The 22,754-nt window shown below is 39.1% G+C and overlaps 3 protein-coding genes across 3 annotated transcripts in view; 2 read left to right on the top strand and 1 right to left on the bottom strand.

The window, feature by feature from the left end:
- Positions 1-22,754, bottom strand: part of nup58 (nucleoporin 58) — a 51,069-nt gene that overhangs the window by 17,232 nt on the left and 11,083 nt on the right. Inside the window, exon 2 of the mRNA XM_055183056.2 lies at positions 19,144-19,272. Coding sequence (XP_055039031.2) covers positions 19,144-19,163 — 20 coding nt within the window. The 5' untranslated portion in view covers positions 19,164-19,272. The remainder of the gene's footprint in view (positions 1-19,143; positions 19,273-22,754) is intronic.
- On the top strand, positions 46-10,079 carry mtmr6 (myotubularin related protein 6). Its single transcript, XM_073863895.1, has 13 exons — positions 46-263; positions 2,777-2,896; positions 5,314-5,476; positions 5,681-5,838; positions 7,668-7,931; positions 8,009-8,141; positions 8,212-8,321; positions 8,401-8,526; positions 8,611-8,660; positions 8,741-8,937; positions 9,024-9,162; positions 9,248-9,374; positions 9,446-10,079. The coding sequence occupies exons 1-13, from the start codon at positions 240-242 to the stop codon at positions 9,764-9,766; spliced, it is 1,932 nt and encodes a 643-aa protein (XP_073719996.1). The 5' UTR covers positions 46-239; the 3' UTR covers positions 9,767-10,079.
- Positions 14,525-17,358, top strand: amer2 (APC membrane recruitment protein 2). The gene has a single exon (XM_055183050.2). The coding sequence runs from the start codon at positions 14,712-14,714 to the stop codon at positions 16,656-16,658; it is 1,947 nt and encodes a 648-aa protein (XP_055039025.2). The 5' UTR covers positions 14,525-14,711; the 3' UTR covers positions 16,659-17,358.

Consider the following 22,754-nt stretch of genomic DNA (forward strand, 5'->3'; position numbering starts at 1 on the left):
ATAAAACTACATATCCCAGAATTCACCGGTCTGTTTTCAACGAAGTCACGCCCCAAGCAGGAAGAGCAGAGAGTACAGCAGCAGAGAAGCTGTTAGCCGCTAGTGGAAGATATGATGTTTTGAACGTGGCATCAAATGGAAACGGATTTATCATTCATTTAATCATCCGATGTGTAAACGCATCTGTTTCGGAGATTGTCACCCGTTCCTTGTGCCGAACGCGCCAAAACAGCGGCATCATGGAGCACATCCGCACGCCAAAGGTAGAAACTCAATGAGCAAATGTTGCGAGATCTGCTCTGCTATGACATGATCAGTTAAGACTCAAAAGTCACAAACACTTGTCACCTACAAATTCATTGTGAACGTAATATATATACATACTGCGTATTTTAACAAAATAGGTGCTTTAAACTTAAAGTGGACGCAGTTGCCTGTCGATGTTTATAATGGTGTCATATGGTCTTGTAAAAGTCATTTGGACGTTTCACTGTGTTTCACGCTTGAATTTGTTATCAGTGGTCTAAACACAGATGTTTGTGTTAATATCCGATGACATTTTGACTAAGATTTCAGATGGATGTATTGTCGTGGCATCTTTGGGCCTTTTAGAGGCTGGTTCTGCATTTTTATGTGATCTGATTAGACCAGAGTGATGTAATAAAACGCAACTATTGGTATTTATTTGGTCTTATTCGTTGTGGTCTGTCACTTATTATAAAAAATAACTAATCATTAAAACCTATACAAGTCTGCTTGTACTACACATGCTCTTTCTTACTTCTTTTCTTTTTTAGACCAGTTTCTATTAACTGTTGTTGTCTGAAATAACCTCACCAAACCAAAGTTTCCTCTAAAAGTCTTGCGTATGGTTTGTTTTTGTGAAACTGCTGATTTTATTCTGCGGTCACAGGAAGTGTAGCTTTGCATGCATAGACTGGTTGCTAGGAAACAGAGACGGGCATAATTGTGTGTAATATACAGCAGTTTTTGGATAATATAAGTTAATATCTCTGTATGTGGTCTGTAAGGTGATATAGTTAGCAAAATGTGTCTACAAATCCACACAAGTCTAATTATGAGATTTGGAGTGCCAATGATTAAAGGCGGGGTGCATGATTTTTGAAAAATGTTGGGAGTCGGGCCGAGTACCATAACACACTTGTAGCCAATCAGCAGTAAGGTGCATGTCTACTAACTGACATTGTTGCCTGGGTTGCGTATGTGTGGGGCGGGTCTATGAAAAGAAGGTCCAGATTCTATTGGGGTAGGGGCGTGTTTGTTTAGGTGATTTCAGATATCAACATTGGTTTTCAGAGATCATGCAACCTGCTTTTAATATCACTAATTGATTTCAAACTTTACTCAGTCAATATTAAAGATAGCAAGCTTACATTTTCTCATAATGTTCATTGCATTATTTAGGATGATATTTACAGAAAAAAAAAATGACTAGCTGGGTCTTCAAGGACAGGGTCACATTTTATGCTTTATCTATGCCTTTCAACAGTGTTAGTATAATATAAGCCATTAACACAGATGCTATTACTTTTAATAGTGAGTCAACATATGCATGCAATGCAACACCCACGAAGCATCATTTACTGTTAATTAGGTACGAATATGTCACGCATAATACGTTTACATTAACATACAAGTACTTACATTTATGGATTTTACACTGCATTCAAGATAAACTTTTTAATCAGTATGTGGGTGATTCTCACGAAATCCAGATTTAGAAGGTGTCCAGCATCAGAATTTTTAAAAAGCCCTTAAAGCAATTTTTTTGTACATATAAGATTAAGGTCTAAACTTACTATAACCATTATTTTTAGAGGATTTAAAAAATATTTCTTATAGAATTATTTAAATTGTTTTAGATTATCATTATAAAAAATTATCATTACCGCAACATGATATTACATTAAATATATGCATTTACAAACTCATGTTTCGGTAATGAGAACTAAAAACTTGTCTAGGTACTATGACAAACAAAATTTCAACTTTTATCTGGAGTCTGGAGAGAAAAAATAAATACTCCTTACCTGTTTTTTTTTTTTAAATGTTAGGTCTTGAGGGCTTAAACAATGATTGAAAATTGTTGTGGAGGATGAGATAATTGGTATTGGACACATTTATATTCCTTATTATTGTCTCTATATTTACCAATGATCACCAAATACCACATGTTTCTTTACTGTAAATGTTTATAGTATAACATGAACTGAAGCTTTTTATTGTTTTGATTTTTTAATTATAAATATTTCCATGTCAAAGAACCCAAATCCAGTCATGGACATGTTGCGGTAATGAAAATGTTCCCCTTAAATGTGGAAAAAACAACCAAATTGGTTTGTATGATGTCATTTGAAATCATGTGCAAAATAGTACATGAAGAGATGTTTGTAACTGTATGCTTCTTATTTTGATACTCTTACTTTGCATTTACTTTTTTTATCAAAATGTTTCATTCCACCTCATAAGTCTAATTTTGTGAGAATCACCCATGTGTTCCCTGGGAATCGAACCTATGACCTTTGCATCCCTAACACAATGCTTTACTATTGAGCTACAGGAACACATATTAACAATTAGATGAGTTTGTCTTGGTTAGAAAGTTAAAAAGTGTATTGTCTTTAATAGTTAAAAAATTTAAACTTATCTGTGCCATTTGTCATTTCCACAATTTAACGGTGCAAAGGCTACATATTTCATATTCATAGTACTGAATACATTTTCACAATGATAAGATTGTATGTTTACTTTACAGGTAGAACAGGTGAAGCTGCTGGATCGCTTTAACAACAAATCCACTACAGGAACCCTGCATCTGACAGCCACACATCTGATCTTTGCGGAGAGTAATTCAACCAGTGCCCAAGAGATATGGGTATGAACATCCTTTCAAAACCCTGTTTGCATCTATATTTAGCACTGATTTCTTGTGACAGTCAATATCCGATACCATGAAGTCACCCTGTTTGTAAACAGGATTATAATGAGTTAGACTATGAGAATGAGTTACTAGCTTCTCACGTTGGCTGATGACATTGTTGCTGTGGAAACCTGGAGGCCAAGTGAATAAGAGAGCGTAGGGAAGGCCATGAGAAGACATGAATACCAATGACCCACATACTTGAAGGAATCGTCTGCCATGTTTAAATTCTGGTGGTCTGTCTGTCTAAGTGTGTAAACATGATGTTAATAACAGCTGATGAACATCATCTTAACATCTTTCACACGCAGGAAGCAGGTCAGAAATCAGGGGATACTTCATACGCTGACAGACAGAATTTATTTATTATAATACACTTGTGTTGTTTGCGCTTGCTAGGACTGCGAAATGCAATAACTTAATGATTGTAATACTTCTAAAGTTACATAAGATCAAAGTTGTAGGTAGTTTATGCAGAAAGCAGAGAGGTGCTACAACGAGAGCCATTTCTTTGTCCAATCAAGTATGTGAAACATGTATGTTGGTTGTATAAAAACATATTTTGTTAAAAAAGCATTCACAAACAAACAAAAATATATATGCTTGTTTTCCGGGTCCTCTAGAGTTAAACATTTGATTTTTACAGTTTTGGAATCCATTTAGCCAATCTCCGGGTCTGGCGCTACAACTTTTAGCATAGCTTAGCACAATCCATTGAATTTGATTAAACCATTAGCATTGCGCTCAAAAATAACCAAAGAGTTTTGATATTTTTCCTGTTTAAAACTTGACTCTAGTTACATCGTGTACTAAGTAAATTTGCGGGTTTTTTTTGGGCAGACATGGCTAGCTGGACTCTCTTTCTGGCGTAGTAATCAAGGACTTTGCGCCTCCTGCAGCCATGTGAAGGCAGCAATGATATTACGAAAATGCCCGAAAATAGTCCTCTGCTATTGAAAGTTACTAAGTGGACTATTTTCGGCTGCTGTGTGGTATCGCTGCGCCTGCTGCGGCCATGTTGCGGCAGCGAAGTCTTTGATTATTACGTCAGAATGAGAGTATAGTTCCTAGCCATATCTGCCTAGAAAATCGCAACTTAAATTTTCTGTCTGTCTTAGTACACGATGTAACTACAAAAAGAATTAAGTGTTAAATAGGAAAAATATTGAAACTCTTTAGTTATTTTTTAGCGCAATGCTAATGGTCTAATCAGATTCAATGGATTATGCTAAGCTATTTTAAAAGTGGTACAGCTAGACCCGGAGATTCCAGCTGGATGGATTCCAAAAAGGTAAAAATCAAATGTTTAACAAAAGGGGAGTTGGAAAATGAGCATATTTTCAAAAGGGGAGTGTCCCTTTAAAGCATTATTGTATTGCATATCGTAAATCCAATGATCACATATCACATTTTTCTTCAATATCATGCAGCCCCCGTAAGCTTATAGGATTTGGGGGTAAATTTAATAAAAAAATGTGTATTAAAATCTTTACTTTTAATTGCAGACTTGGCAAATATGAGCATTGTTGAGATCTCTTTTGAAAGTCTATAGGAGATGTTTGAGATTTTTGGGTCTTTATCTTAGATTTTATACTTCACATAAAAGTCTGGACGCCACCTTAATAAATTCTGCATCTGTGTCTTATCACACTTAGACAAAACATTTCTCTGTGCACGCAATAGTGCCTTCTGTTCCCTATGCATTATGCATTACGTGCACACTTCAGCAATCTATGACAACAGGACACTGAGTCATGATGCCAGTTGAAAATGCAGATACATGCGCATTTTAATGCCTTCCCAGATTCTGACCTTCCAAAAAGTGCAGTGTATTTAATTGAAGAAGGTAATTGTGCGCATCTATTGAATTCCTCTGATTAAAGCCTTAAAAATAACATATGTGCACAATGTACATCTTAAAGTGAAAGAACACTTATATGACTCACCCTTTTGTCATTTATTTTTGTGACATGTTTTTTCGGGAACAGCTTGTGCCATCTTTCCTTAAATTATAAATGAATGAGATTTTGTTTGACAGCTAACGCAATGACATTCACATGTGTTACTTTGAAAATGGCTTGACTTTGTAGGTGATTAGATGTATGTATCCAATTTAATGACAAAGGTGTGGTTTCCCAGACAGTAGTCCCAGGCTAAAATTGATGCTAAAACACATATCTATGCCATTGTTTTGTCTCAATATGCAAATCAGTATTTGTTTTTTGTAAGGTATGTTTGTAAAAACTATGTAAATGTCCTATTATAACTGGATGAATGTAAAGTTTAAACCCTCTCTGGGAAACTATCCCAGAGTATTCAACACTTTCTAAAGTACTTGAAGTTCATGTGTCGTCACAATTGTGTGTGTTTAGATTTTGCATCATCACATCGCCTCGGTGGAGAAGCTGTCCCTCACGACAAATGGCTGCCCGCTCCTCATTCAGTGTCGTAATTTTCGGGTTGTACACTTCGTCTTTCCACGAGAGCGCGACTGCCATGATGTTTACAGCTCTCTGCTTAAGCTGCTTAGACCAGGTGGGTAAATCCACACGTCGACCCTCATTATTAAATACTTTAAAGACAAGAAGAAGTTTCCTGAAAGTCACAAAGTCAGAGATATTGTGGTCATATTTTGTTGGCATGAGGTCAGAGACATGTATGTACTCCAGATGGCCATTTGAATGCTTTGACTTTTTGTATTCACCTTCGTGACGTTTAATCATTAATTAATTTCTTCAGTGTCCTTTGATGATCTCTACGCATTCTCCTACAACCCAAAGCAAAATGACCAACAGAGAGAGGATGGGTGGCAGCTTATAGACCTCGGTGCTGAGTTTGAACGAATGGGTGTGCCATGTGACCAATGGCAGCTGACAGATGTTAACAGGGATTACAAGGTATGATGGGAAGGTTAATTCATTCATTTTAAAAGTGAACTTGTGGGTTTTTTATTTTAGTATCACCATTGCTAAATGAAAATCATTACACAAGGTTTACTAAAGGACAGAATGTTTTAGTAGGCTACATGTCTAAATACATTGCTTATAAAGCACTGAGGTACATTGTATAAAAAAATTATTACTGCACCTTTAAAAATATAGTGCATCATTTTTGCATCCACTTTTTTAAGTAAGTTTTGCTTAAAATTTACATGAGATTTTAAGCAATTGCATAAATTTTGCAAAAATGTATGCACTATATTTTTAAGTAAACCCAGACTTTATTTTTTCAGTGTAGTTACCAGCCATCAGATGAAATGACTAGCAGCAAAACCTGTCTATTTCTTGAAATGGTTTATATGTTACCCTGGACCACAAAACCAGTCATAAGTAGCATGGGTATATTTGTAGCAATAACAAAAAAAAAACCATAGTATGGCTCAGAGTCACAAATTTGATGTAGTTATCATCATAATTGCGTTAATTTTTCAATTTAGAAACTGATCTTACAGACAATTATTTTTAATTAGTATCGTGTATTTATATATATGACTTACAATAAAAATGTCAGCAATAGCAAAAATAATGGGAATAATATATAGTCTATATTTCATCATTTGCAGTATTTCCTTATGTCTGTACTAACATGCATTTACTGTAAAGCTGCAATGCAACAATGGAAAATTGCTAAAAGTAGACAAGTGGAAAGTGCTAAAGACATAAATTTGAAGAGGCTAATGCGGCTTTCACATAGGATGCTGTGTGCGCTGCGCTCGCCGCTGGGTTCCGCGCAGCCAAGCGATTTGTGCTCTGATGGCCAGACCAAAGTAGGCGGGGTTTTCAATAAATTACTACAGTGTTTATATTTGCGTAAAATAGTCGATGAGGAATACAGAGATGCTGCTCGTCTCCATTTCACGTAACTTTAAGCCTACCTACAACAAGCTGCTTGACTTAAAACACACCTGACATGCCAACTTGAATTGCTATGTGTTTCCATGCTACGTGTTTCTGTAGGAGCATAAACTTGTATTATAAAGCTCTGAGAATCCCGAGTACAAGCTTTCGTCCATTTTGCTTGTTTGGATGCGCGGGTAATCGTCACAGAGCGCAGCGCAAAAGTTAAACTATTTTGAACTTTGACCGCTCGGCGCAACAAAAAACCGCCCTTGCGCGGCACAAGCCATTGAAATGAACGGGTTTCATAGCGCAGCGCACATCGCATCTGTGAAAGCCGCATAACATTCGTATCGTGGCGGCTGGTGGCTTGTCACAACATGCAAGTAGCCCGTCATCTGTGGCTCGTCTTTTAAAAAAATATGTGTATCACGTGTGATGTCAAAATACAAGCCTGCTACAGATGGTTCGAAGGAGTTTATGATAAAAGAGACGCTCGCGTTTGCCAGATACTCACATAATCTCATTTGTAATCACAGTTTAGTGTTAAGGGAGTGTCTTGCGAGTATTTCGTGAACGTGAGCGTCTCTTTTATCATAAACGGTTTTGACACATGTGCAGCAGGAACGTATTTTGACAAGACACATGATGCACATGGTTCACATGACACAGCAAACACATATTTTGAAATTATGAGCAATACACGACACTCCGAACACATATTTTTTGAATTTGCGCCCCTCGGAAGAGAAGTCACCGGCCGCCACTGTGTGTAAGTTTTATATATTATCACCAGGCAGGTCTCGTATGTGTACGCATTGTTTATACTGTGATAATGTTGTTTATTTTAGTGTAATTTTATTGAAATTGATTATACATTTTGTGTTTAGGTGTGTAAGACATATCCCAGAGATTTATATGTACCCGTTACTGCCAGTAAACCCATCATTGTCGGAAGCTCAAAGTTCAGGAGCAAAGGCCGCTTTCCCGTTCTCACGTATTTCTACCAGGAGAAAAAGGCGGCAGTGTGTCGGTGCAGTCAGCCTCTTTCCGGCTTCAGCGCTCGCTGTTTGGAAGATGAGCACATGATTCAGGCTATCAGTAAGGCCAATCACAACAATCGATGCATCTATGTGATGGACACGCGGCCTAAGGTAGGCCTTTTTTTTTGTTTCCTTTGTTCGCTAGAACAATCAGGTTCACTTAGTCTGGTTTTCATATTTTTTGGTAGCTGAATGCGCTGGCGAATCGTGCAGCGGGGAAAGGCTACGAGAATGAGGACAACTACTCGAATATCCGCTTCCAGTTTGTCGGCATTGAGAACATCCATGTGATGAGAGGAAGTTTGCAGAAACTCCTGGAAGGTTTGTGAGACTAATCGGATTTGGGTGTGTTTGTATCATCGCGCTCATTTTATTTTCTTGCCTCTTGTAGTGATAGGAACACGATCCCTTTCCATGACTGATTACCTGGTCGGATTGGAAAACAGCGGATGGTTGCGTCACATCAAAGCCATTATGGATGCCGCCATATTTCTCTCCAAGGTGAAATTGGGTTTGTTATTTCACCAATGCTGCATTGCTGGTTTCAACAGATGATGTCTCATAAATGTTTTTATTACAGGCCGTGACTGTAGAGGGCGCCAGCATTCTAGTGCACTGCTCGGACGGATGGGACCGCACGGCTCAAGTCTGCGCTCTGGGCTCTCTGTTGATGGATCCTTACTACCGCACCATTAAAGGCTTTATGGTAAGATGCTATCTAATGAATAAATGTGGCTGCTGTATTAGCAACCTGACATCATCAAAAAAAAAATTATGTTTCTTTTCTTAGGTACTTATTGAGAAAGACTGGATCTCTTTTGGACACAAGTTTGCAGACAGGTTGGAATGCACAGATGTCCTCTGAAAGATTCACAATCCTTTTTTTTTTAGGAATAATAATGGTGATTGTTTCCCTGCAGGTGCGATCAGTTATATAGTGACTCTAAAGAAGTGTCGCCCATCTTCACCCAGTTTTTGGAGTGCGTATGGCAGCTAACCGAGCAGTTTCCTCAGGCCTTCGAGTTCAGCGAGTGGTTCCTCATTCAGATCCACGAGCACGTGCACTCCTGCCAGTTCGGGAATTTCCTCGGGAACAGCCAGCGACAGAGAGAGGACCTTCAGTGAGTTTACAAACCAGTAAAGTTTTAGGATTCTTTGGCATCCATCATCTCTAAAATGTCTTTGTTCACCTGCATTTGTAATTTCAGATAAAGGAAAGATCATATTCTCTTTGGGCTCACCTGCTGAGTGAGAAACAGAATTACCTGAACCCCGTGTACTGCCCGAGCTTTGCCGAATCGCACCCGGTTTTGGAGCCGTCCACCCAAGCCTACCACTTCAAGTACGGATGCCCATCCGTCTCGCATTATAAAATCAACTCCTTTAGACTGCAAGGTTTCACACAGCCGTCATTTTTTGTGTTGCAGGTTTTGGAGAAACTTGTACCACCAGTATGACCGTTCCATGCACCCTCGACAGTCCATTCTCAAACAAGTCCTCACGTTGAAAGAAAGCAACCGAGAGCTTGAGGGGACGGTGGAAGCCCTGAAGGCTGTAAGTTTACCTCAGGACTTTGTTTACTTTTGTTAAGTGGATAAAGATAATAAATTTTGTTCTTTCCACAGAAGTTGCAGAAGTTTGGAGTGAGCACCTCTCCACTAAAGACCCAGATGCCTCCAAAAGAGCGCAGTCTCCCTCCCCGACCTCAATCTCTTATCTTGGGAGCTCCTCTTCTCAGCAGGAAGGAGGTGCAACGGGAGGAAGATGAGGAGGTGATTGCGGAGGAGGCCAGGGAGGAGATCTCGGCAAGCACTGATGAAAAACGGACTGTAGATGGCAGCAGTGCTACAGAGAACGGGTACGGGGAGCTGCCAGGATCGTTTGGTTCCAAAAGCGAGCCGGCAGTTGTTACCTTGGAGTTCGGAGTGGCCAGGATGACCTGCTAAGGACTTTGTTAAAAGCTTTGGAAAATTAAGGAATCTTTAAAGACATTTGTATAGTCATTTGTGAGAAAGGTGAAGTATGTTTGCCTTTTGTTTTTTTTCTGTGTGATGGGACTGCACTTGCTGTGATCTCTACATGTACGATTATAGCTAAAGAGGAAAAAGGAATCGAGAGGTGGATCCTTTCATGTAAATTCATTGTTATATCTGTCCATTCAAATGTTATATCAGTCATCATTTACATTTAGCTTGTCGCTCATTTTTTTAAAGATGTTAATAGCACTTGAAAGAAAAGATTAAACTAAGAGAAGAAGGACCTGTGAATCAAGTTAATCTTTGTGCCACATATACTTTATCTGAGGGGAGGGGGATAGTGAGGGTCTTTATAAAGATTAATGATGTTCAGAATAAAGGATGACTCTTGTGGTGCCCGACACAAAGGTGCTCCATGTGCGGTCTCGTAGTACTTAAGAGGTTAATGCAATGTTATAGAGCAGGTCAAGGGTCATAATTCCTCATAGGTGATTATATGAGCTAACAATAAATCATTAAGGCTTATCTGAAAGTGAATCTATAGCAATCTATCATTGTCACATACAAAATAACCAGTAGCACAAAGAACAAAAGAGGGCTAAAGCAAATGCCTGTGGCCCAAAACTCAATTCAATTATGTGTTATAATTATAAATTATTTATTTTTGGTCTGGCGGTCTATCTATCAGAATTGGGTTAAACCAAAGACCCCTTTGATGTGAACTATTAGAGTATTACCGTCTAGCTAAATTCAGTACCTTAACATTTTTTACTGTCTTTCACTGCCACACTGGCAGATTTAAACATTCACCATTCATTAACTATCTTGTGTTTGTAAGCATGTCTTAAGAGTGATTATCAGGTCGCAGACCCTAGAGATGTGTATTACTGACTGGAAGAGGATCACTAGATGAAATGGGAATTAGTCCTAATCCTTGCAAATATGGCTCTGGGTGACTGCCTGCTGTATGAAAATCTTCAAACAGAAATGCTTGCATTTTGCGTATGGTGTGAAAGGGTCTTTAGTGTGAAATGTGTCTTTTCACTGGACTTCTGTTTAAGATCCAAGTAATAATACATTGAATTATTAACTCAATCAATGAAGTAACAATGGCCAATGTCTTTTTGATGTTGCCTTCATAAATAGGATTTATGCCCAGCTGCACTACTTCCTGAACTTCAGCCAGCTCCTTGTTTCCTGTCTGCCATTATTGGACAAACTGATTAATCCAGGTGTGTCTGATTATTGTTGTTGTGACTACTGAGGTCAGGCACACCTGGATTAATCAGTTTGTTTGCGACTACTGAGGTCAGGCACACCTGGATTAATCAATTTGTCCAATAATGGCAGACAGGAAACAAGGAGCTGGCTGAAGTTCAGGAAGTAGTGCAGCTGGGAATAAAGCCTATTGTATCGATGAACCTGTGCCATGAAATATAACAGTTTTTGAGATATCTATTCCCATAGAAATTCGTATGTATTTCATCGTGTGGCTAAATCAGCATGTGAATTCCTGTGATATGTATGAATTTGCACAAAGTAAATCGTATAAAAAATGTACAATATGAGGAAAAGCATTAATGATCCCCAAAACCCAACTTTACTGAGGCAAAAGCAATTTATACAAAAACTTAAATGAGATCAAAATTTCATATGAACTAACCATCCTGTAAAACATGAATTGCCAAACAGAAAAAAAAGATTTGTTGGTTCAACTTAAAAAGAGAGTGTTCAGGCTGCTTGGCAAGATTTTATAATAAAGAAGATCTTTTCTTAAAAAAAAGAAAATAGTTTATGTAATATATATTAGTTGGCTTTTTTGCCAAGTTAAAAAAAATATCAGTTAACTTAAAAAAAGTAGAAAATTTAGAAAAAATTATATAATATATATTCACATTTTTAAATCACATTTTTAGTTGATTTAACGGTTTCAAAATTTTCAACTTTTTAAAGTATATAAACACAATAAATAAAAATATATCACACACACACGCACAAACACAATTAAAAAAATATCACACATACACAGACAATAAAAAAATATATATCACACACGCACATACACCACACACACACACACAAATTTAGGTACAGAAATGTATACATTTTATTGCCGTATGTACCTCTTTGGTACAAAGGTGTCATTTTTAAAGTGTATCGCCCGAGTGACAGCTTTGTACCTTTATTTTTGAGTTTTGAGTGTATGAAACAAATAAGCACCTATGTGACTGAATATTCACGACCAGGGCTGGACATGTCCATAACTCCTTAATGGGTACGTGACATTGTGGATGATGTAATTTAGGCATTGATGTTTCCTACTGATATCAAACAGCAAGTTTTATAAGGAAACAATGTATGGCCAACATCAAACCACCGCGAGTAAGCTAAGCTTTCTCAAATGGAGAACAAAAGATATCTTTATACAAATTTACCAGTGTCACTATAGTTTCCACCAAAACACTATTGTTACAATAAGTGTTACTTTGTATTAGCGATCACTGTCAAAATAAGAAATTAGGCTTTACAAAGATTTAAAGTCTTCAGTATAACAAACACTGCGGTTTTAAATGATGTACAACGAAGCAATGGTATGTGACCCATCACGTGTATTGATTCGCAGATGTTACACATCTCTGTGGGATTATTAAACTCTTTAAATAAAATCTTTGTAGTCAACTGCATTATGCAGTCCATGAGAATATTTATCCTCAAACACTGTCATTATTGATGTTCCTGATCTAGTCTGGCATTGACAAACACTCCGTTAAGAGCGTCACGACATCTGAAGAGTTTTTTGCACGCACCTGTGCTCTTTCAGATTGAAGATAATGGAGGAAAAGTCAGCTTTGTACAACCTAGACAACACGCCCTTATTCACAAACAGTGCAGCCCTATTCTATTCTAAGTGTCCCAGTTTGCTTCTCAGGAGAGTTCTGCCCTCGACAGCAACAGGAATGTGACACTGCGGGCAAATGATGTAAGGTGGAGCTTAAAAATTGGACAACTGCAAACCTTCATGATCTTTCTGTTCCTTCCTGTTGGTCTCCAACTTCACTTGTATGGTTCTGCCTAATTGTCTTCCTGTACCCTAAAGCAGAGGAGCCGCCCATGGTTCAGAATAGATAGTTGAAAATAAGAGTGCAGACCCAAACTTAGAAACAATAGGTGGGAAGGTGCATTCCACCCGCCGTGCCCCAGAGGACGCTGAAAGAAATGGCAAACACAGGTGGGGAGTTTTGGTGCAGACCTATAACCAAAGATGATTCAGAGGCCAGGAAGACTTGACCTTGTTGAAATGGTTGCACGGTAGCTTACCTTCACACACACACACACACACACACACACCGCATGCTCAGGCGAAGCCTTACTGCACATTATGTGAATGTAGACATTGTTTCATGTCAGTGAGGTGGAAAAGGAGGCCTGTATGTCCAAATGGGGGTAAGCGGATGGGCACTTCTACTTCCTACCCAGGAAACACAGAACGTCCTCTTATTATTAGGATTTGTGACCCCGCTTGTGAAAGCCCAGCTATTTTGTGATTTACTGTATTGAAAATATAACCTTGATGTCTTTAATATTGACTGAGTAAGGCCATGTCAAAGATGCTCATAACTTCAAAATTTGAGTATGAGACTATAGTCTGAATTTTTACAGACAGTCACATTTGATTCCTATTAAGTAACTTTTTTGGGAACCAAATAATAATGTGGAGCGTTTTTTATTTTGTTTTGCAAAATTCACAGAATTTCTACAAAAGAATGTTGTCTTTCAAAAACTAGTCCTTTTTTCACATCCATAATGCACGTGTGTTTCCCTCTAAAATAGAAAACACGAGTATAGACTAATATTTTTGTAATGTCTGGACTCTTTTATAGCACATATGGTTTCTTACCAAATGTTGAAGTGTATGTTTCAACCACTATAAACAAAAAACCCAAAAGCTTTCAGTTGTTTAGCCATTTCACACAACTGGAGTAAAGTAGATCTAATTGCTTTGTTTTTAACAGTGGAGGAGTGTGGTAACAGGAGTCCCCCCGAGCCCATATGCTGGAGGCAGATGGACTGCGGGATATTGAGGGGTACATTGAACATGATCAACCACCCCAGACGGCACATAACAGGTGAGGACCACCAACGTGAATTAATCTAATCTCATTTAAATTCAATTAGCTATTTCTTTAAACCATTTCAAGTGTCCATATATAGTGGATACACTATATATAATTATAATAAATGTTTAGCAAAATCTGCGTAAGGTCTTCACACACGTTCCCCAGTCAGCAGCTTTAATTTAAATCCTACGCCTAGACATGAAAGCAATGACTCAAGTCTATGTTTTTCTCTGAGCCCTCTCATCTAAGGGGCTTATTTTTATTTTCACTTAATGCCGATGTTTTGTTTTCTGTAACATAAGTGATCTGTTATGGATAAGTAAAGAATGATAAGTAAATGACGCAAAACATTTCTAAACATATGCCCTTTATCTGTTACAGACACATGTAAACAAATGCGTGCACACGTAACAATGACACGTTACATTCTTTGGAGCCTGCACATAGATCCATATCAGATTCCTATTGAGTAGCAAGAGAGAATAATTGAGGTAAGAAACAACAGAGGGATATGTGATGTTTGCCGCGTGGGGGATGAGGGTGTGTTGTGTGTATGGAGGGGGCGAGCTGAGGGGGCGGAGAGAAAACACTGGCTTGCCTTCAGCGCTGACGAAAGCTGCTTAACCCTCCTAGTTACCATAGAGACTGTCAGGCGCAGCCACCAGTGAGAGAGTGAGAGCGAGGGAGAGAGAACACCAACAAGCGACGGCAGCGATAGCAGGAAGGAGAGCAGTGGTTAGAGACAGGGTAAAATAACAGAGGAAAAGCAGAGAAAGAAAAACAACATCGCTGCAAAGATGGAGGTACAGACTGAATGCAGTGAACCACCTCCATGCGACCCCCAGCCACCGGGAAAGCTCAACAAAGCTGCCTTCAAGCTGTTCAGCAAGCGCAAGTCCGGCAGCAGCATGCCGAGCATCTTCTCAGTCAGGAACAAAGGAGAGGGCGCCGGAAAAGCCTCTGGCAAGCCGCTGGAACTTGTTAGGAGCAAAACCCACGATGGCTTAATAACAGACACTCCCTCGGTGCTTGACGGCCACAGGAAAGATGAATCTGCCAGCAGCGACCAGCTTCACGCAGGAACGCCAGATGGTGTGTCCAACGCCCCCCTACGCAGCTCCATCACTAAGTCTTTCAGCTTCTTCTCTCTACTGCGGCGTAGCAGCAGCCGTGCAGGAGATGGGAATACTACGGTAGGACGGCGGGGACGTGGATTAAAGGGACTTTTTAGCAGCATGCGTTGGCGCCGGAAACCTCAGGCTCAAGATTACTCAGGTGAGGTGCAGGAGGTGGCCAAAGAGGGGAAGGAGGGAGATCTATTACCTTCCGCTTCCTCTGACAACACGAAAACAGAGAAGGACATGACTCTTACTCTCGAGCCCTTACCGCAAGTTTTTGAGGAAAGTAGTCTCCCAGGGGACACCGGGAAATGGCAGGGAACATCTATGCAGGAATTACAGGGAGCTAATGAAGTGGACTGTGACACGTGTAGTCTTTCACAACAACATCCAGTCACTGAGGAGTCTCCACCTCCTTCTCCACTGCGAGACCAGGCAGGGGAACTTCAGCACAGTGATTCAACGCACCTGTCCTCCATACCGTCCTGCGCTTTGACCCCTCCAGTGGAACATGGCACAGTCGACCCACCTGAACAATCGGTCGATCGCTTATGCTCCATGTTCACTGATGTTACTTCCCTTAAAAGCTTTGATTCTTTAACAGGCTGTGGTGACATCATCGCTGACCCAGAAGAGGATTCTGGGAATGGGGCAAGTGCCACGAGCAGTGGAACGGGTAGCGGTAGTGGGGGCTGTGTGGGTCACAGGCTAAATGGAGCTGGGATGAACTCTGAGAGATGCTCACCTGCCAAGCCTCCGCTTCCTCCTCAGGTCAGTAGTTTATCATCCATTCAAGCTTCTTGCTACATCCAAAGAGCACGTGCGGCCCCTAAAAAGCCTCAGGGCAGTGGGGTTGTTGCCTACATGGGTGGAGGAGAAGAGATGGCTAGTCCTGAAGGTGTTGATGATGCAGATATGCAGGGACTGTGGCACATGTTGCCCCAAAAGGGTGAAGACTCCCCAGCCTTACGTCGTCCAGAGCCCGTCCTACATCATGTGCCAACCCGATTGGACAAGAAGACCCCACCAGTGAAGGCGCTTGGACTCAGTAAAATCCCTGTGAGTGGTTGTAAGGTGGAAAAAAAACAGCAGACTGCACGTCCTTCCCCTCCCCCTGTCGAAAAAGACCTCCAGGATGCTCCACCCAGTGATGAAGGTTACTGGGACTCTCCAACACCTGGACCTGAAGATGAGGAAAGCAGCTTCCTTCGGCGGGACGGCCTTATGAGGGACAGCTGCTCTGGAGATGCGCTCTACGACCTCTACGATCCTGACAGCCCTAGTGCCGCTGGGTCTGACGACGATGTAAGTTCGCCTACAAAATCTTCAGGTGATTTTAAACTGAACTCTTCTTCCCAGAAATCCTCGTCTTCCTCTTCTCCCTCCTTCCGTTCCATGAAAGGCAGCACAAGCCTACCTCGAGATTCCAAGATTCCCATTAGTGTCAGACCAACTCCGCCTTCCCACTCTTCAAGCCAAGGAGCGCTGTCTTCAAATCTTAGTCCCACTTCAAATAGCCCCTCTAAAAAGACTGATGCCCCACCACGCACTCGAATCCCCGTCTCTAAGGTTCCTGTCCGTCGTTCCGGCAACAAGAGTGCTTCCAGCACACAAAGCAGGAAGTAAAGAGCTTGGAGACCTATCAGATGTTTTTGACATAGGAAATCGTTCACCTAGAGCTTTAGGCCAAAACAAATGTACTTAATATGAAGCAATCAACTTCTACTTTGGTTACATTCATTTATTGAGGACAATTTTTTTTGTGATTTTACACATATTGCAAACTACCTTTGTAGTAAGCCCTACAATATTTAACACATGACATTCTTAGTAAGCTTGTAAGGTTTTTGAATACCAGCCTTCGAAAAAAGCATGATATGGTGACAATGCTGATAGTAAAAGAATGTTTAAATCAAAAAAGCTTCTTATTCAGAGAAGTTCTCTCTAAAAAGTTCCCTTCGATTCAACTTGGGAATTTCTGGCTCATTCATCCAATAAGCCCTTAGCACTGTGTTAAATGCAGCTGCAATCTTCATCTCTCCAAGATTTTACGAAACATTTTGGAGTGCAACTGTGCAAGACGAAGCCAGATCGAGCACTTCTGACACACCTAAACAAAGCTGCACGGACTTGCACACTCGAACCGGATCAGGGAGCACAGCCTTCAGACACTTTTTGTATCATAAAATGTGACTTCCTATTGGTGTGAGGACATTTCTTATTACCGAATCTTCACATTTCTTACTCTTTTATATTGTATAAGGACTTCCCTGTGACCTCACTGTGAATATGTGGCACTGCTTGTTTTGTCTTTTGGAAAATACAACTTGCAAAAAACGGATCATAAGAATCTCACTTCTTACTGTAATCTCTCACTAACTGGACATACTGAGCTGGACATTTTGAATGTAGCATGACATTAAGCACAGGTCTGTTTTATTGCCTGCTTAAAGCTCTATAAATGAGAGAGATATGAACAAGCCCATATAAATTATGAGTTAATTGTCTTCCACTATTTGGCTCTTCTGGACATCCAGGTATCCTGCTCTCAGATTCAGACTGGGCATTCATATGTCATCATGTAAGAACTGGGGTTGATCCACTATTGTCAAAAGTTTTCTACTTTAAAGTTTTTGTTTTTAAACACCACTATGTTTGTAAGTTGAATTGTTCCCTTTCTTTAAATTGTTCTTTATTTAATGAATAAAAACGCACTTTGTGTGCCAGCTGGTGGAAGTCTATTTCAGAAAGTGTGCATTATTTTCACCCACACACAGCGGGGCCATGTGGGGAAGCTTGACCGAGCTCAGATGTTAGCTTAGTTTTTAATCGCAGAGATGCAAGTGGGCATCATGGTTGCTGTTTTGCAGCCAGTCACAGTCTGCCGGACTGGGATTTAAATTGTCCCGTGAGGCAGAAGATCATGGGTGTGGGTTGATTTGTCGGCGTGGGGCTACATGCAAATCTGGGTGGTTTACTTAGAGGAGAATTATGGGCTTCTATTGTCATACATCTGTTACTAATGTGGTTTTAAAGATGATGTAAAAGAAATGTGTGGAGAGAATACAGATAAGAGCTCGACTTATTCATTAAGGATGTGTGTGTGTGTGTATTTGTCTGGCTGCAGTGTTTGGCTTCTTATGTAAAGCCCTTACGTAACACTATAACCCTCTGATATCACCCTCATACCGGAGAGAACTGGTTGTGTACTATTAACCATCATGGTTTAATAAATGAATTCTGAATTAGCCATAACTGTGTTAGCCACATCTGGCATTGCCCTTCAATGCGTTTAATCTGTGTGTAGGGCAGCTGAATGACACATTACTGCTGTATGCATAAGGAGAGATGAGAGTGTGTATGTGTGAGTAATGGTTAGGTGACCTAGTTTTCAAAGACCTGATTTTTTAAATGAGTTAGGGGGAAATGGTTGACAGACTGTGAGATAAACAAACAAACAAATCAATAAAAACACTGTGGTGTTACTATTGGACAGTGATGGTAATGTTACTTTGATGCCTACGAGTATCATTTTTATGTGTTTTTTTATATGGAATTATATTTTTCATAGACATCAATGAAGAGCAAATTAAATGGAGAGCAAATGGAAACTTATGCTTAAGTGTCCTGTGTCTAAGCTACTTTTTTTCTGGAGAAAGAAACCCCCAAATTTTACAAATGTCTCCTATAGAGTTAAAAAAAATCTCAATGTCACAAACTGAACATATAGTTGCCAATCAATCTGCAATCAAAAGTCAATATTATATATTTTTTATATGATATTTACACAAATCCAGATTATTTTACATATAGTCTAATCATAGCTCAGTGGTAAAGCATTGTGTTAGCAGCTCAAAAGGCTTTGGGTAAAAACATTCTAATAAAAATTTTATATATTGTAATGCAATTTGCGTTGGATAAAAGCGTCTGCTAAACGCATAAATGCAAATGCATTTATTTCTATTTTATTTCTCCTAAATTTAGGATTGAACATCAAGGTACTGAATGGTATCTAGTATTAAAGATAGCTAGAATAAGTTATCTGCATCATGTGTTGGCTCAATAAGATGGTTACACTTAGCATGTGGTTGAGGGAAGGGGGTGGGTTAACCTGCTGAGTCCTGAGCTCATACTCTCATTAACCTCTCATCACACCTGGTAGCTGGGTGGGTAGCGCTATGGTTTGAGCGGTGGCTTGACTCCCGCGGGGCTCAGGCGGTCTCTTTAATAAGATCAGGATCTGCTCCAAAACCAACACAAGAGGCAGAATCATTAGTGTGGCAATTCAATAACGCTATGTGAGAGACAGAATGATGCAATATATTGAGTAATACATTGTATAAAGAAATCTCAACCGTCCCCGGAGGTGAGGTTACAAGATACTTTTGAAAGTCAATTTCAAGCATATAGTTTAAAGGCTTGGCTACAAAACTATTAAACGTTTCCAGAAATAAAGTTCATTAAAAACACAGACTGAATTTCAATCAATTTTATTTTGTCAATTTCATTTTTAAATGGTTTCTGGAACACTCTCAGAAAAAAAGGTACAGAAGCTGTCGCTGGGGCGGTACCCTTTTAAAACCATTGTTTTTTAAGGTGCATACACTAAAAAATTATTCATTCAATTTACTCACTTTTTAAGGTAAGTGGTCGCAATCAATTTATTTAAGCTACATTTTAACAAAAAACAAAAAACTTTTGTTTAAATGTAGCTTAAATAAATGGATTGCAACCACTTACCTCACAAAAATTGAGTAAATAAAATGAATTATTATTTTTTCAGTGTATTAGTACCTAATAGGTACATATCTGCACCTAAATGGTAAATATTAGAACATTTTAAGAGGTACAATCCCAGTGTACTATTTATTTTTCTGACAGTGTACACATAATCTTTCGTTTTAACTTTGTATGATATTTCCTGTTAACTCATTGTATGAGTTTCAGACAGGCACCAAAAAGCCAGATTTGGCACCGACTTTAGGACCCTCACTGCAAAAGATGTTTGTTCTTGATAAGCAAAATGACCTAGGAAAACAAGTCTAGTTTTTAGACAAAAAATATAAAATTTAAGTGTGCTTAAAATAAGCAAAAAATCTGAAGGAATAATCCAAAGGAAAAAGAAAAATTTTCTTGAATTAAGTGTTTATTAAAAAATGTAACTAATTTCAAGAAAATGTTTCTTATTCCATTGGCAGATTTTTTTTGCCTGTTGCACTAATTTACTTAAAGTTTATATTTTTTGTCTAAAAACTAGACTTATTTTATTTTAAGAATTTTCAGATATTTTTACTAAAAAAACAAAACAAAAGTAATAACAGTGTTTTGTATTCAGTGGCGGCTCGTGGCTGCTCCTCCGAGGGGTGCAAATTCAAAATAAGTGTTCGGAGTGTCATGTGAACCATGTGCATTACATGTTTTGTCAAAATAAGTGCCTGCTGCACACGCGTCAAAGCCATTTAAAAGAGACGCTCACGTTCACAAAATACAAGCAAGACACTCCCTTACCAGTAAACTCTGATTACGCATGAGATTATACGAGTATCTGGCAAACGCAGATCTACAGCAAGCACTTATTTTGACAGGACACTTGATGCACACAGGTTTACTTGACGCGCCGAACACATATTTTGAAATTACGATGGCGGGCTACATCCATGTTGTGACGAAATTTGCATTGAGCACCCTCGAAAAAGAAGTCACAGGCCGCCACTGGTTGTATAATGAATCCTGTGTGTTTAGTAGGGAGTGTGTTAGTAGGAGAGAGAGACCAAAAGGTAAACAGCCACAAAAAAACTGTTATGGACTAAATGTAATAAGTGGGGTCCATTATAGGAGGGATAATGCTTGGGTGGAATTACTGAATTTGATTACAAACAACCGAGAAAAGATACACAAAAGTGCATTTATAAACAAGTGAAAGAGAGAGAAAGAAAGAGAGAGAGAGAGAAAGAGAGAGAAAGAGTGCTCTATTTCATGACTGAGTGGAGGATTGTGTTAAGTAAACCCCAAATGTCAAATGGAAGTAAGAAGTGAAAAGCCGTATTTGTGAGTTACAGTTGTGGGCTGCTGTATGAGCGCATGCTTACATCCTAAAAGCTAAATAATTCAGAAACAGACCATGGAGGCACAGGGCAGCATTTCTTTGATATCTTTTTAAAGCAGGAGTTTACTTACTTTAGTCATCATTTACTCACCCTGTTGTTCAAAACCTGTATGAGTTTCTTTATTCTGTTGAACACAAAAGAAGATATTTTATACACAATGGTGACCTCACTGTTGACGGTACCCATTGACTTCCATAGTGGGAAATACAAATACTAAGGAAGTCTTACCATCACCAGTGTGCTTACCATCATCTATCAAAATATCTTCTTTTTTGTTTAACAGAATAAAAATACTCATACAGGTTCAGGATCAACATGACGGTGAGTAATTGATGATAGAATAAAATTTTTCTGCACCACTATTGTCACCAAATATAAAAAATTATTGTTTTCAAACACACTCTATAAAACTGCTACAGGGTTCCCACACCTTAGTTAACTTCAAATTCAATGACTTTTCAAGAACTTTCCAGGTCGAATACACTCAAATTCAAGGACTAAATGTGGAGACACATTTCAAGTGAGAGCAAGGTTACATTGTGTTACCTTTTAAGAAACATAGTTACAGTTCCCTATTAAGGGAACTCGCGCTGCGTCACTGCAGTGACACTTTGGGGAGGCCTCCAGGGGTAAGTGGGTCTGAATGTGTATATCAAATTGAACCAATGGTGAGGCTTAACGACAGGGTAAGCGGGGCCAGGAAGTATATCGCTATCTGAAATATTACCAAAGACGGCGTTACAGGGACGCAGGAAGTATGGCAAGGAAGACACAGCGTCTCGTTCCCTTGTCAGGGAACAACAGCTACATATGTAACACGAGTTGTTTTCTTGTGTCAAACACAACTATGCAAAAAAACATTTTGGTATGAATCAACATTCGCATAGAGGAGATAAAAGGATTTAAAGCGAATAGTTTAGCATGTGTTCTTAAAAAGTCTAGAATTTTAATGATATTATCCTACACTACACAGGGAATAATATGGATTTTTTCCAGAAAACTTCTTGCATAACATAGATTCAAGCACTTTCAACGAACATATCTATGCATGTATATTTTCAAAAACGTCCCAGGGCCTTGAATTTTTTTCCCCAGATTCACAAACTTTCAAGGACCGTGGGGTTGATTCAAACCATGTTTGGTTTAAATTAACCTATGCTGCATGTTTGGGAAATATATGGACATATGGAATTTTAACCAACAATAATGTTTGTGCATATTTTACCCAAACATGGATTGAAACTAAAAAATTTTTAGAGTGCAGGTTTGTCAGCGCTGTCCCATCTATCTCATCTTGATCAGACAAACAGCAACAGTCCAAACTCAGACTCTATCTGATCCAAGTATTTGCCTGCCCTAACAAACCAAGCAATGTTTCGACAGTGCAAGAGAATGCTGTTTACACTTTTTTGGGGAATTCCCTGGAAGAATAGGTTGCTTAATAGTTGTCTCTGCATATTAGGCTTGGAAGTAGTATTTCAACATCATCAAAATTACACACTTCAGCTTTAAAACTCCACCAGTGGTCTCACTTGGCTCGTTCTGTTTTGTTCCTTACAGGAACACATTTCCTTCATCTCCAGGGGAAACTAAAAGCCATTGCTTAAAACTTCAC

This window comes from Misgurnus anguillicaudatus, chromosome 25, assembly GCF_027580225.2.
Source record: "Misgurnus anguillicaudatus chromosome 25, ASM2758022v2, whole genome shotgun sequence".
Taxonomy (NCBI): Eukaryota; Metazoa; Chordata; class Actinopteri; order Cypriniformes; family Cobitidae; genus Misgurnus; species Misgurnus anguillicaudatus.